Source organism: Hylaeus anthracinus, unplaced genomic scaffold (genome assembly GCF_026225885.1).
Source record: "Hylaeus anthracinus isolate JK02 unplaced genomic scaffold, UHH_iyHylAnth1.0_haploid 12000, whole genome shotgun sequence".
NCBI lineage: Eukaryota > Metazoa > Arthropoda > Insecta > Hymenoptera > Colletidae > Hylaeus > Hylaeus anthracinus.
Genome location: NW_026534347.1, coordinates 11,480,638 through 11,497,047, shown reverse-complemented (window position 1 = coordinate 11,497,047; position 16,410 = coordinate 11,480,638). Strand labels below are relative to the sequence as shown.

The following is a 16,410-nucleotide window of genomic DNA, read 5'->3' as shown; positions in this document are numbered from 1 at the left end:
AATAATATCAACAGAGAAGGAAAGCGAACGACATCGATGATTTAACCCTCTATGGGCCGAGTTCTTTTTAAAATTTAAAAACATTTAAATAAAAAGGAAAATCAATAACCTATATATGCAGATGAGAACAAAAATTTCCAGTTTAAACAATTTTATTACAATAAATTCACTTTGTGACTTTCAGGTAACAATGATGATTGCACTTCTGTGTAATAAATCTTCAGCGTGAAATTGTACAAAATTCTACTTCGGGGGCGTTAGGGCAATCTCCTTTCCAAAGGCGATGACAAATATTATTTATATTATTTATATTATTCGTCTGGGATACTGATTGCCAGACAATCTTTCGTGGTCCTAAATTTTCGCCATTCATGACGTATGATTTCGTACTAAATTCTCTGTCGTTGTCAATAATATTTATTATAATAATATGATATTATGATCTAATTATAATATAATAATAAATAATATTTATTTATCCATCGCCAGGGAAATACTACTGGATCTTCATCGGACTTAGTGTCTAATAACGAGTCTTCTGATCTATTACAGCTAATGCGTCTAATTCTAATTCCTCTTTTATTTTTATCTGATTTTGTAGTCATATTTTGGGTATATGATACATAAATCTAAAATCAGGAGAAAGGAGCAGCTTTATCTTAAATATATCGAACTCTGCCATAATAGCCCACTGTAATTCAAACTTACAAAAGTGTATCATATAAAAATAGTAACGAAATGATCATTGAATGGGAAACAAAAGAGTTGTTATTGATATACAAACCCAGGGCTATTATGTACACTTTTTTTTTAGAGAACGACAAGTAATATTAATTTTTAACAAATGGTTTCGTTTACTTTTACTGCAAACAACTCGCACGATATTTGCTTTGTTATATCAGGTTGATGGCATTGCTACCCGTCATCAATATTGGTATTGGTTGTCTCGGAGACATTATGATCTGATGAAAAAAAATTTTAATTATTTGGTGAAATAATTATTGGAACAAAAGGTTTCGTTTACTTTTACTGCAGAAAACTCACACGGTATTTGTTTTGTTATCTCGGGATGATGGCATTGCCACCCGTCATCAATATTAGTATTGATTGTCTTAGAGACACTATGATTTCTTGATCAAAATTTTAATTATTTGGTAAGATATCGATAATTAGCATGTGACCTGAAAGTTGTACGGGTCCATGGAGGGATAATATTTAATCGAATAGTCGTTCAAGCCGTGACGTATTTATAAAAAATCGACCAATTGGAATAAGTACATTGTTCCACAAAAAACAACGTGTATCATTGTAGATAGATAAGCGCGAGTGGGGGTCGTGCAACGTGTAACACGCGAGAGAAGCGAATCGTTGAAGCTTTAAAAATTGTTGGCACGCGATCAGTGACCGGAAGCGAACCCTCGACGGGAGAGAGACTCACGGGGGTCACGAGGGTGCAGAACGAAAGTGGTGGGTTCCCTGGTTGTCTACCGAGCTATATACCGAGGTCTCCGCTAACGTTTTTCCCCCCATATGGTCGGCACATGTGGGTCCCTGGCCTAGCGGCAGTGGGGGGCAGAGTAATCGAGGAAACCAGCTGATGGTCGCCGTTTGTTGGCCTTGTTCGCTTCAGTTCAGTTACTCTTGGACCGTGCTGTGCTCCGAATCCGCTTTCGCGGCGTTCCATCGTTCCAGCTCCGATTTCCCCGATACGTTCCAAAGCCAAACCACCACCGTGAGAAACCGCCTTAACGCGTTGGTTAATTGGATCAGGATCGGGGAACGATCTGGAGGAGCGAAGAAAACTGAGAAAAGGACGCCATCGATCGAGGTGAGTTAATTCTTTCTTTGCACGTTGTTTCTACAAACTCTTCAATGGATCTTGAAACAGTTGATATTTTTGCGAAGGTGTTGCGGTTGGACAAACATGTATAAAGATTGTACTTTAAAATAAGAATTACAGAATATAAAGTTTAACACGGGACAAGTACAAATTTAAATAAATCGGGAAGTTAATAATCGATCCGAATAAATTGCTATCCATTAATATCATTTATTCGAATAAAATGGTGGCCACCTCTGTTAGTCGACTATTGAAATTGGAATCAATCTTTTCATCTTTGTTAGTCGTTTAAAGTAAAGTTCTCCTCCCGAAGTATGCCTAATATTTACATCTATATTACGATATAAAACGATAAACATAACCATGTTGTTTCTACAAACTCTTCAATGGATCTTGAAACAGTTGATATTTTTGCGAAGGTGTTGCGGTTGGACAAACATGAAAGATTGTACTTTAAAATATGAATAACAGAATAAAAAATTTCACACGGGACAAATATGAATTTAAATAATCGATTCGAATAAATTGCTATCCATTAATATCATTTATTCGAATAAAATGTTGCCCACCTCTGTTAGTCGACTATTGAAATTAGAATCAATATTTTCATCTTTGTTAGTCGTTTAAAATAAAGTTCTCTTCCCAAAGTATGCCTAATATTTACATCTATATTACGATATAAAGCGATAAACACAAGCTACACGAACAAATGCTATTGCCAATTCAATAATACTTTCGAAACATACACTGATAAATTAATTACTTTGGAAAGATGCACTGATAAATACTTTGGAAAGATACATTAACTGGTAAATTTCCGTTCCGGTTCCGTTCAACTGCCAGACGAATTTCAAACGTGTTCGCTTGTTGAAATGAAATGAAGCACAGAATATACAGTTTTTACTACGCACAATATTGACTGATATACAGGGTGTCCCAGTTTTTTCGGCCAAACTTTGCCAGCGTGTTCTACACGTAAAAGTAAGAAAAAAAACGTTATATGAACATATGACCTTAAATGTTTTATTAAGGAGTTATAACTAATAATACAAAATGTTTCTATTTATGTTTACATGAACTCCTATCTTTACTTCCTGAAGTACAGTCAGTTCAGAGGATTACAGACGCATTTGCTACGATTAGAGAAAATGAAGAAGAAATTAATAATACGATAAGGTCAATTTTTCTTAAATACCAATATTCTATTCGTAATAACGGACGTCATTTGGGAATTTTAACTCGTTAATAAAACGTTAATAAAAAATGTCGATATTAACTACTTCAGCAAATAAATATAAGAGTTTACGTAAACACAAATAAATAAATTCATAATACGTTCGTACGCTGTGTCGACGAAATACCAGTTCATTATCATTTTGTATTATTAATTATAACTCTTTAATAAAATATTCAAGAGCGTATGTTCATATAACATTTTTTTCTTACTTTTGAGTGTTGAACACGCTGGCAAAGTTTGGTCGGAAAAAAACATGGGACACCCTGTATATAGAATCAAACTAAACTGTGAAGCGTACCAAATACAATATCTCTGGGATCGAGTGATGTACATAAAATTACAAAATTCCCAAATGGGGATCGTGGCAGCTAATGGGCTAATATAATCGAATACAGTGATGGGCAAAACGCTAGGCTTCGAATTAATCTGAAGTTTGATGATATATTTGTCTTGTTTCCTCTTTTGAACGTTTTCCACAGAAGGAAACGAGAGAAGCACATCGGCAAACTTCAGATTTATTCGAACCATAGGGTTTTGCCCATCTTTGATCGAATATAGCGCGAATAAAAAAACAAAGCTTTCGAGGTGTATAAACAGTCTAGTACGTACAACGTATTTTACCATGCCAGTTTGAGTAATGTCGAACTGTGAATATGTAATATATACATCTAGATACATACTTATGGTTCATCGTGCCAAGTGTTACGACATAGCGACATGGAGTCTTCTGTTCCAATAGACAAAAGCTGAGAGTCGCGTGACGCTACCGTTCGTTATACCCTATTGTAAAAACGGTCGCAATACAAGTTCCTAAATAATAGTTTCCCTATGAATTTTCGCGAACCCATTTAACCCACATTCCACCAACTTAAATTCACAATTCAATGTTGTTTCGTTAGGTCTAGATTAGGTCTGCAACGATTCGACTATTTTATTTAAGTTTCGTATAGTACAGGTTACAACGAAGTTTCAGGTATAATAATATTTCCACACTTTATGATTCAGTTATGAATTCTGTACCTTTCGTTCCATGAGCTACAACTTTGCAGTTCAATTGCCATTCTTTCGGTTCAGTATCTCGTTTAAGAAAGACTTCCTGCCTCAACATTTCTCTCGAAATTTCCGATTAACATTCCACGAGTCGAACTTTAAGATTTCATTTAATTATTCCGCGAGATGTTTCGCTGAGATTGTTCCGTTTCGATATACAGTTCGAAACTATTCATTAATGATTAGCGAATTAAACTTTAAAACTCGATTAACATTCGATATTCCAATTCGATGTTTCAGTGTTAATATTTAACTTGCTTAATTATTACTCGATGTTAATATTCAACGCTACATAACACGTTTGAAACTGCATAATTAGCATTAAATATTTAACATTGGAGTAAAGTAAACTTTGAAATTTATCTTCGTCTGTTGTTTTGGTATAATTATTTGTTTTTTAAAGATTCATTATTATACGTTAACAGTTTCGGACTTACTTTTTTGGCCTCGACGTTTAATAGCGTTTAATTCGTTAGCACATTATGGATTGAACTTGTTAGTTACTATTACATAAGCGATATTGCATACAATAGCGTTGAAATTGTTTTAGAAGTATCGTAATAACTAGACTGCGGATCTTTATGCAAAATAAAATCTTCGCGGACGTTCCTACAAAAATTGAACCTAAATAGGAATTTATTTTATTCTGCAAATATTGTATCATGAAGTTTACTTTCAATATTTTGTATATTCTTGCATATTGCTCGCATTTTGTAGTTTCTTGCACATTCAAATTTCCTATAAATGCATAAAGATCCGCAGTCCAGTAATAACGAATAAATAGTTTGTATAATTCGTGCTTGAAATAAAATTCTACGTACTCGCGGTATAATTGGACAAATCTTTAAACAACGTTCCTATCGCATCTCGATATGCGTTATAGATGTATCGTATCCTCGATATTCGTAAAAGACTCGATGAAAAGTTGTTCGTAGCATAATAAACTTGTAGACGTTGGAGAAGGCAATGAAATCGATGTTCCATTCCCATTTTCCACGGTATTCCGAACAATCGCTAGCGAACTTCTCGTATACAAGTTTTCGTGCCGGCCAATCTAACGCGTTCGTGTCTGTGAATTTTCGAACAAGATAAATGTTTATCGCAGCTCGGAACGAAAACGGAAAAAGTTAAAGCGCCGTCAAAGTTCGAAGTCTTTGAAACTTCCAGTCCGTGTTGAAACTTCTCCAACATAAATAGAAGACGGTAACCGAACTTCTTTCCAGCCATAAAAGCATATACTAGCACTTTCCGTATTACGGCCTCGTCAGAATTATCGTTCCCTCGTAGAGCAAAAAGAAACTCGACCAATATTTTTCAGCGTGAAACAGACGGTTCCATGGGACGTATAACTCATCTACGAAACTCCTTTCATAAAATACAATTCTACCAAACAAACTGTCGTTCTTTCGTTCCATTCACCTTTGTTCCAAGTAATTACGGTTCTTCCGTCCGGTAGAACTTACAATCTTGGAAGAAAATGTTCACGTGGCGACAGGACCGATGTAACCTTTTGCGAGGCCGGGTTCAAAAATTTTGCGGGGCCTGAATTCACATTCAAATCCTACATTTAAATTTTACAACGAGAAATTATTAATTTACGAATGCTGTTACATACTACATATTTTTTATAAAATGAATATTAAATAATAATACTTTGATGATTCTTGTCACTTCTTTAAACTGAATCATCGCTACTAAAAAAATGTCTTGCGTCTGTTAATGGTATCATCATTCTCTAGAAAGTTAAATCAAAATCAAAATCGTGCCTTTTAATCCTTTGCGGTCGTATGTCTGCTCTCAGCCACCACAACAAAGATCCATACTAATCTTATATTATATTCTGCAAAGATTTAAGCCATTAGACAATAGTAATAGATTCTAAGATATTCATGTAATAATAGATTAATGTAAAGATTAATGAAAAGATCGTTAGTAATTATATCAAGTTATACAAAAATATATAAACCGGTGGGTGAAATATTTTCATGTTAAATTTTTCAAAGACAGATATATTGAATATTGTTATTTTTTCTGTAACAGATTGTAATAAATACCAAATAGTCGAAAATATTTAGTAGAATTCCATTTAAAAAAAACGGAGATGATCTTCATATCTCCTTGATGCCTCTACCTATCAAAAAACTAGGAACATAGGATGACCAGCCCCTCGTAACCAAATAATTTTGGTCTGACGCAATTTTTCCTATCACCACTAGCAGCTAAGTAATTCAGGTGACCCGTCTTAGGTGCCTCACCCTGTATATTTATTGAATTATACAGGGTGTCCCAAAAGTCGGGGAGGAGCCGGAAATGGGGGGTAGCTGAGACGATTCTGAACAACAATTTCCTTTGCAAAAATGTCGGATGGGGCTTCGTTAAGGAGATATTAAGCGAAAACCCCGACCAATCAGAGCGCGCGTAGACCGTTGGAGCGGCCGCGGTAGCGTAGGCTACGCGCTGGTGGCCGCGCTTGCACGCGAACAAACGACTCGACGTGCATCGAAGCATCGACCTAGCGCGTAGCCTTCGCTACAGCGGCCGCTCCAACGGTCTACGCGCGCTCTGATTGGTCGGGGTTTTCGCTTAATATCTCCTTAACGAAGCCCCAACCGACATTTTTGCAAAGGAAATTGTTGTTCAGAATCGTCTCAGCTACCCCCCATTTCCGGCTCCTCCCCGAGTTTTGGGACATCCTGTATATGTACCATTTTGTTCCACAACTTTTCCACCTTTTAAGGGATGTACTCATGTTATCCGTTTCCAACCATTCCGATATATTCAGACCTCTATAGCCTACTAAAAATCACCATGAACTTTCCAGACAACCGAATAAAATGAATCAGAAATAAAACGTGTCATTAGCAAATGTAATGGAAAGCTATGTTTTCGGTGACTTCGTTAAGGGGTTAGTCGCAGTTAGGTAAATGAAAACGGACACTTTCTTGTGTGTTTTCTTTAAGGTATTAGTATAATTGTTTTTATTAATGGAATGTAAATATATTAGAAAGTATGTCTTAAAGAACTATAAAAGAATTTTTGTTTTAAAGAAAGATTGATTCATTTCGTTATAACAGGCGATGGCGTGGGTGGGCCACTTGATTTCCGGTGAGCAAGATTTCTTTAAACTGGTGTACCTGAAAACAAAAATAAAGGTAGATTTAGAAAATATATTAGACTAACGGGTCCCTGATCGAAGGATTTTTTATTTTCTCATATACTTTTCTTTTTATTCTCTATTTAATCACTTAATTTTATAAGGAAAATTGAACTTCAACTTCAAATGTACGTCATCTTGGTTCAAATTAATTTTTTCCAAAATCCTTCGATCAGGGACGTTCGTTAGTCCAATATATTCTCCAAATCTACCTTTATTTTTGTTTTCAGGTATACCAGTTTGGAGAAATCTTACTCACCGCAAACAAAATGGCCACTCACACCATCACCTGTTATAACGAAATGAATCAATCTTTCTTTAAAACAAAAATTCTTTTATAATTCTTTAAGACATACTTTGTAATATATTTACATTTCATTCATAACAATTATTATTTAATACCTAAAAAACACACACACACACACATGAAAGTGTCCGTTTTCATTTTCATGGATGCGACTAACCCTTTAAAGTATAAGGTGGCGAAGTTACGTATTGTAGCCATTGAACCTCAACTCCGATGCCGCGGCTGACACAGGGGTTGAATCTGGCGAACGAGGGATGGGAAATGGGAATCCTTAGTAACAGTGTAATGCCGAGTATTGATTTCGGGGACTGGCTTTAGGCTTGTGTTACATGTGTATAGACGGCGTCCTACAAACATCGGTCAACCCGAGGAAACGGTTCGAGATCGGGGGCCGTGATTAAACCACGGGCTCCTCCATCGTATCGTGTCCAACTAATTACACCTGGCCGGGGAATTTCCACCAATTAGTCCACTAAATGAACAAAATTCGAAAGGCTGATTAAGATTTGTTTCGGAATTAACCGTATTCTCGCGAAGAGCGGTCGACTTTCGAAATCGAATCGTTCGCCTCGAGAATTTTACGATACTGTGTAAGTACTTTATCGTGGAGTACCAGAGGTATTTTTCTATGATGCATTCGTTCACGGAATGTTCAATTTAATTTACCACAGTAATTTTCCTGGAAGGGATTATCCTATCAATCATGCGAAACAAGCTTCACCCTCAAATTATACGCTTTAAGAATTTTGCAACTACTTTATACAGTCACTGTAATAAGTATTCGTACGTAAGTACTTTCATCGTGGAGTACCAGAAATATTTTTCTATGATGCATTCGTTCACGGAATGTTCAATTTAATTCACCACAGTGATTTTCCTGGAAGGGATTATCCTATCAATCATGCGAAACAAGCTTCGCCCTCAAATTATACGCTTTAAGAATTTTGCAACTACTTTATACAGTCACTGTAATAAGTATTCGTATAGGAACCGATTCAAAATAGAGCTTCATATACTTATTTTATTAATAAATTTTTGGGGGAAGAAATAATTAACCAACATTCCTACATATTTTTAGAGTAGAATTTGCGTAAATTAAAGTTTATTATTTTCAACGTTAGCCTCTTATTTTTTTCTTATTAATTTTATTTTAAATTGGTTGCTGTACGAATACTTCCTACATTGACTGTATACTAGAGATCACTTTTACGAACGAAATGATATTAACCCATTCACTGGCAACTACGAGACGTTTCGTAACTCAAATTACTCAACGGGTAAGTTTATAGCCGTTTGAGTCACGAATTATTACAGAAGCAGATTGTAAATTTTCTTTATAAAACAACAAATTTAATATCACTTTTTATTATCAAAATAGTAACCTAGATTACACATCTGTATTAAATCTTGGTACCCAAGGCAGGACGCTTTATATTTGCCTGGCAGGGAATGGGTTAACTCTTTGAGGCACATGATTATAAAAGAAAAAGAAAATTCAAGTTGCACGGAATAACAGTATCAACAACATGCTAACGCGTTTTGACTCGTACACATTTCTAATTCCACTTATTGTTCTTTTGGCGTTAGTTCATAGTATTGCCACACGAATAAAAAAATTTAAATAAAATAGTAAAGCTTAGCTAAAGGTGAGATAGTTTTTAACCCACCTAACTTCAAAAAGTTAAAGGTGTTGAATTTGAATATACGTATGTGAATTATTAAAACAAATTACAGTTTAACGTCGAGAAGAATTAGTCGCAATTCCGATGAACCTGCACTGTGGAATTTTAAAATAGTAATTTGACAGAATCCATTTATATGTGGGACAAATATAATGATTTAATATTATTATAATTCTTGAGGAATTTATAGTAAATAAAAACACACAGGTTTCTCTGTAAAACAAAAATTACATTAGACGTACCAGAAATTCATGTAGTTGCTAATAACCCTGTGAGGTGGATGTAATTATAAAAACACAATAAAAAAAGAAAAAAAAAGATTACATTGATTTATCGTACAAAATTTACTATTTACATTATTTACACTTCTTACCTGTAAAACAAAGAAACGACGTTCAAGGCCAATTATTTACCGTTCCCTCTTTCAGAGTTAAATAAACTATTAATACTTATTGTTAGTTGATCTAATGTGCACAATCATTCAACTAAACTCTGTTGTTATAATACTCTTCTGAATACATGCAAGTTACATTATCGATATTCAGGTTAATGAGAGAACACAAACAATACCAAGGGAGTATACTTCCTTCTATATATATATATACGAATTAAAAAAAAGTAATCGTAAGAAGTAAAGTAATATAAGATCGTTTTGGAATTTGTCTGTTTTCGACTGGACTGTAAGCGTGGTATTGCGTCCAATTACAGATGATACCAGATACGGAAAGCGTCTGCCAGACTTCGGAAGCTGCGGTCAGGAGCACGGACGTGTATCAGAAGATTAAGAACGCACCGGAAGGGGAAGCGGCCTCGGTGACCGCTTGGAAGCGATATCAGCAACTAGTGGCGATCGTCGAGACCAGGGGCGGAAAGTTCAACCGGAAGTCGATGATCGAAGCAATCTTTCGTGGCAGCGACCTTGTCTACGCGAGTCACTGATCTCACCGATCGAACCCGATCGGCAACTTTGCAATTCTTTACCAAAGCGAACAACAGAGAGTCCTATTTTTGCAATGACGATGGCGTAAGAACGCTTACTATTTCATTACCAACATAATTAATGAATTACCAAGTATTCAATATTAGCTTAAGCTTAACTCTTTTACTGCCGCCCGACAAATTTTTTACCCGAAGACGGTAGTAATATGTTAAGTCTCGGTTCACCGTTTAATTACCAACACGGTATTAATTATTATTATAAGATTAACTTTCGATCGCCGCTGGAACCATCGACGGATGGCGAGAGAAATATCGAAGGTTAAAAATGATCGCGTTTACGAGTGATAAGGAAGTATGAAATTTATTATATACTCGGAAAAAAATACCGAACGAATTATTATAAGATGCTAAATGCAATCCGTAGATAGAATACAGCGAACCGAACAAAGTAAAAAATACACGGAAAGCGAAGTTTTTTATGGAAAAGAATTTTGATCAGCTTCTTGTGCGGGTCTTTGCTCGGTGAATTCATTTCACTCATTGGCAAAGGAAATATGGCGTGGATAATTACAGTGGGACCGAAACAGCTCGGATAAATCGAGACCTGGAGAACAAAAATTGAAAATCTAATTTATATACACAATAGTCATCTTGAAAAGAAATATACATATAATAATATACATAATATATAGCATACATAAATATACATGTATAGGTACGAAATACATTTATATATGGGCCATTGCAACATTGAAAGCCATTTCGATCACTTCTGGACCCGACCATTTTCTATTTGGCTGAAATTATGTTATGTTATAGTAACCTACTAAGTATATTTCGGTGCGATATCTTTTCAGTTCTGAACAAAGATTCGTGCCATTATCTTTTCCTCTTCAAATTGTGCCATACGTCCAAAAATACTAAGAAGCTTCTTTTAAATTTAGATTAAGAATTACCGATACAATCGAATCGATCTACAAATAAATTCGAATTTTAGCGAGTAACTGTTCTCATTGTACATTGTATCAGCGATCCACCGCGTTTTTGTCGAATTGAGAGCATTCCATCGCTCGTAGGTACTGTTGCGTAACGAACAACCTCGTAATTGTTTTTATTTTTAATTCATTTCTACGCCACTGACGAGCTACTGTAATTAAAGATACGATTAACGATGCCAAACCGTGTATTGCTAGTCAACGCCAGTGTAATAAAACACGGTGTACAATTTAATTAGATGATTAAACTACGATTAGGGACTATCGGAGGGCGTGCGCGTTATCTCTTCTGCATCGAGCCCGTGTCGATTGATGCGTGAATCTCGTGTCTGCCGGAGGAAAACAAGGAATACCGATACTCTGTACACGTAATGCGTAATAGTTATAGTCCGTTGAGTTCTCGAGGAAATTTTACGATCGCCCTGGTACGTGATTCTAATTAACTGAAAATAATTGCTTCCGACCAAGGCCGATCGAAATTCTGTAACGAGAAAGATTCGTTACTTAGTATTAGGCGACGATTATTTTTTATTTCAAGAAGAAACAATTAATATAAGGATCGAGCAAAGGTAGTTTTCGAATAAATTAATTTCGCTCCTCTTTGATACTTTAGAGTTACGTTAATTTGTAAACAAAATGTGCATCGTAAATATTTTATGAATCTACGATTAAATTCTTATGCTTATTTTATTGTCGCGTCGCATTTTAACCGATTAACGTCGACTGCAAGTCATTTCTCTACACATTTAATTACTTCTATTCTTTAGGAATAAATTAACACGTTATTGTACCAAAGAGAGCTGAAAATATCGGTCGAAACGTTCAGTTAAAATGAATTTATGCTTGCTCGGATTATATTTGTTACAAGAATTTGTTGCGAATATGACAAGTAACATAGACATTTATATTTTAAGATGAAAACAATAGAAATAAATTTTTTCAGAGAACGCAGGAGGATTTATTTTTATGATTCCTTTGGATATTAAACGATGGTATTAATCTTATGGATGGTCGAAAACTTACAATCGAAGGCGTTAAAATAAAACGAATAAGATATTTGATTGAATAATAATGATTATTTGATTTGAAAGATTGAGGCCTTCTTGGTTCTTCGTGGTTGATACTAACCTATCCTTTGAATAAGATACTCCTTAGTTTCGGCAGCATTGTAGCCATCTTCTTCAGGAATCAAATGACACATTGCTATTATCGATTTTATATATAACTCGATTATAAACGACGGTCAACCTTATTTTATAGTCATGAAGGATTAATTGAGTTTCACGCGTTGCCACGTATACATGTATTTGTTCAATTAAATATTACCATAAAAATATACAAGGTATGTACAAAACGATCTCCATACGATAATCTGGTGGACGTGAGTTTTTCCGAAGACTTGTTTACATAACAAGACGAGTAAAAAGGGGATCACGAAAACGAGGACATACTTTACAAATATTTTACAGGTATTCGCATGCCTGTTTAGACTTGGTTGCGTTTAGAGTCTCTCCTTGAATTTTCTTTCTCGAGAAAAAAATTATTATTCACCTGTAAACAGGGATAGCGCTATAGTTAGCAATTCCCTGATAGATCTGTCGATTTAGGCGCTCTTTTCTAAATCATACTTTGAAAAAAAAAACGTTTCTCACGATGTTTAAATATAGTGGACGCAAACTGTATATCGCTACCATACAGCGTTATAATACCTTCACGCATATTGTAGGCTCCTTTTGCTTTCAAATAAGAAATACCGTAAATAATTCTATCAATTTATACTTCATCAACTTGTACGAAAAGCTACGCGTGTATTAATCGTGTATTCTTTATCGATGTTTTTGAATTTTTCTGTTTATAATGTTAATTTCTCCTTTTCCGAGAAATTACAATATCTTTCAAATAACGAATTTGTTCGGTGTGTGATAAACAATTCAAAACTAATTTCCACCGTCTAAGAATCTTGGAGAAATTTACTTTGAATTCTCGTATTTCGAGAAAAGGAATTCGTGGAGAAATCAGAAACACGGTCGGGTCTACCGTAACGCATTGTCAATCGGTGCAGTTTCGATCCTTGGTACATTGGCGCCGGGATGCTGTGATTTATTGGCGGATGTCACATCGCAACGCATCGTTGTATTTAATCATGGAATCGGTGGTACAAATAAAGTCGCTTCGATTCGTTCATCCGATGCGTAACTTGACGTGCGACGAATTACAACGCATAATTTCGCTGTGTTTCCTGCATTCTACGGATCGTGCATGCATATTTTTTTACAGAAAATTATTACATGAATTTACGTTATATATAGATTTGACGACTTCGCAATTGTAAACAGAATACAAATTTTCGGTTAACACAGATTCCGTCTATAGTTCGTACAAAATAAACTCGCTGAACATCTCCGCTATCGCGATGTTCTTTATTTAGATACGAATGAACACTTACGGATAAACATTGTTAATTTGTAAAGACTAATGCGAGATACTATTTTCTGCTCATTTCTTGCACAAACATCCGCAGCGTAATTATCGTTTTCATCGAATTAACGCGAGCCTCGAAGAAACGATTCCCATCGGGCGAGCGCCAGAAATAGGAAAGAAACTGACAACTAAATTAATTAATGGTTTCTTCGACTCGACCAGTTGATGTCGCGAACTTTCCAATTCGACTTCCGCGTGGCAGTTATATAATTTTCTAGATCGCTGCCATAGAGGAACTGCAGGGGATTAGCGTGCAATTTCTCTGAAGGATCTATCCCTGCCTTCCCAAAAGAAGCTTTCTTAATTTATAAGAACACTTTGTACAGTCTCTCCGTGGCTATTATAGTATACCAAAAGTCAGCTAATCATGTGAAAGTAGTTTGCTTAACCGTCTATCCGCTACGTAGTTTGTTTGATTCTTCTCTTAACCGATCGATATTCTCACAGAGTCAAGCTTTACTTTTCTAATAGATGAAGCTTCTTTAATTTGCAAGAACACCTTGTACAGTCTCTCCATCGTTGGTACACGCAAAATAAGTCTCGTTGAGCTCCATTGTCTGACCATAGATATAAATGATGATTCCTTTCTTTCAACTGATAGATATTTTTTTAGGATATATGCCAAACTTTTTTGATCGAAAAGGCATTCTAAGTCTGCAAGAGCACTTGTAACAACGTCCTTGTATAATATAAACATTCTAATCTATAAGTCTCGTTGAGCTCCACTGCCTAATCGTTGATATAAAAGATGATTCCTTTCTTTCGACTGATAAATATTTCTTTAGTATATATGCTTAACTTTTTTTTATAGAAAAGGCTTCCTAAGTCTGCAAGAGCACTTGTAACAACGACCTTCTATAATATAATCATTCTACTAAATTCGACAGACTATTCCGTGCAAAGATAGATCCAACGGTTCGTTCATTTGTTTCTTGTTTAAGAGAAGAAACGTTTGTTAATTTACAAGAACAATTTGTACAGACTGCTGCTTGTTTATTCGGCTCACCTCCTTTCCGACAGGGTTAATCCTAACTTTTCTAATAGAAGAAGCTTCTTTAATTTACAAGAACACTTTTACAGTCTTTTCGACGTTGTTGCATACAACTTCTACAAATCTTGTTAAATAATTCCTTCCAACGAGTAGTTACAATAATCCGGCCGCTTTTCCCTTCGGCCGACCAATGTTTTTACAAGGTGAGTCCTCATTTTTAATCAACTTCTACCATAAGATGCTCTCTTACTTTACATAAACGCTTTGTATGTACAGCCTTCCGAATCCAATTAGCTTGAATGTACAACCAAGAAATTGATCGACGCGCGTCTGTACAGACTCGGAACTAATGAAAGTTCTCGTCTCGAAAAGTGTTTTTGGATACGCGTGAATTTCCAAAAGTATCTTTGCACGCGGGCTCAAATGAACTCTGTGACAAAGATCTTCTTGAAGTCGGGCGCGGAGCCGCCGATGTCGTGCCTGCAGATGTCCCCGTTGTCCATGTAGCTGACGCCCGAATTGGTCAGGATGCTCTTCAGGCTCTCGATCGAGAGATTCGGCAGATGCCTGTCAACGGTCAGCTTGTCCAGATCGTTCATCGAGTAACCAGGACCTATCCTCTTCTGCTTGAGGTGATAGGATTGTATGCTCGGTTTCGTGTCCGACATCTTGTTCCTCCTCTCATCGTGGTCGATCGTCCCGTTCTCGATGATCCTCGGCGTGAAAGATCGCATGTTGACCTTTACCTCGCCGGCTCTCTTCGAGGGCAACAGCTCCACCTGCAAAACAGGACGTTCTCACGATACTCGTTGTGCAAGTGCTCGCCCGATGAAAGGCCAATAAAATGCTCCGACCGAGTAATTCCTACGATCTTTGCGCCTTTCTGGATAAACACGCAACTAACGGAGGATTGCCACGATTTGCAAGGTGAGCGACTGGAAAGTTTGCACCTCGGCGAAACGTGTGAAAGATGGCAAGGTGTGGCGGTGACGCTGTGACATCGTTGAATAGAAGAATCGAACATCTTTCGACGTTACCGTCTTATCGATTTAGTTTCGAACGAATTCATGTACATTGTCCGTAGAATTTTATTCAACAAGGTCACGGGGGGAAATAAAAAGAATTAATAATAAAGGTGGCAGAAGACTCGACAAGTGGAAGACTAATCGAAAGATAAATGGAATATTCGGTAACCTTGAACGATATTCGGTAATCTACAGCTATTCGATTGTAATTCCATCAGAGACTTAATTCTTTTTTGAAAAAATGGTCGGCTAGTAGAAGCTTCACGAGTTTAGAGATTTTAGGAAGAAATATGATCAGAGATGGGGGTGTTCGTTTTCATAAATATGAATATGAATAAACTCACATCACGCGGATGTGTGAACATGAATATGAATATGAATAAATTTATGAATAAAAATGTGAATAACGCGTTATTCATTAAATAACGTTAATCACTTACTTACATTGTTTACTATCCCACACAGAATCATTTTCACTCCAACCAATTGGGTAATTACAAAAATTATGTAATTTATACAAATAAAAGAATCATTGTTGTTACTATTATAAAAAAAAACATTATAGTTGTGTTAATAAACACGTATACGAAACTTTGGAATATGTATAAGCACCTTGGATAATAAATTAATGACACACTCTCTTAAGCTGGCAGGACCAAATTATTGTTTGTGGTACAAATTAGTACAAAATAATTACTAAATGTTCCAC

General features: G+C 35.9%; 2 protein-coding genes across 4 annotated transcripts in view; one reads left to right on the top strand and one right to left on the bottom strand.

The window, feature by feature from the left end:
- The first annotated feature begins 1,380 nt into the window (after positions 1-1,380).
- On the top strand, positions 1,381-11,036 carry LOC128890064 (uncharacterized). The gene is made up of 2 exons (XM_054148253.1): positions 1,381-1,828; positions 9,979-11,036. The coding sequence occupies exons 1-2, from the start codon at positions 1,598-1,600 to the stop codon at positions 10,207-10,209; spliced, it is 462 nt and encodes a 153-aa protein (XP_054004228.1). The 5' UTR covers positions 1,381-1,597; the 3' UTR covers positions 10,210-11,036.
- A 1,456-nt stretch (positions 11,037-12,492) lies between these two features.
- LOC128890050 (uncharacterized) overlaps positions 12,493-16,410 on the bottom strand; it is a 48,180-nt gene continuing 44,262 nt past the window's right edge. For 2 of the 3 annotated variants that reach the window (XM_054148223.1, XM_054148224.1), the window contains exon 8: positions 12,493-15,455. In XM_054148223.1, the coding sequence (XP_054004198.1) occupies positions 15,096-15,455 (360 nt within the window). In that variant the 3' untranslated portion in view covers positions 12,493-15,095. The remainder of the gene's footprint in view (positions 15,456-16,410) is intronic. The other variant, XM_054148225.1, reaches the window with a different exon arrangement.

Coding starts and splice junctions, on each gene's coding strand:
- LOC128890064 (XM_054148253.1), top strand. CDS start 1,598: ATGGTCGCCGTTTGTTGGCCTTGTTCGCTTCAGTTCAGTTACTCTTGG. Junction 1,829..9,978: donor AAAGGACGCCATCGATCGAG/GTGAGTTAATTC, acceptor GTCCAATTACAG/ATGATACCAGATACGGAAAG.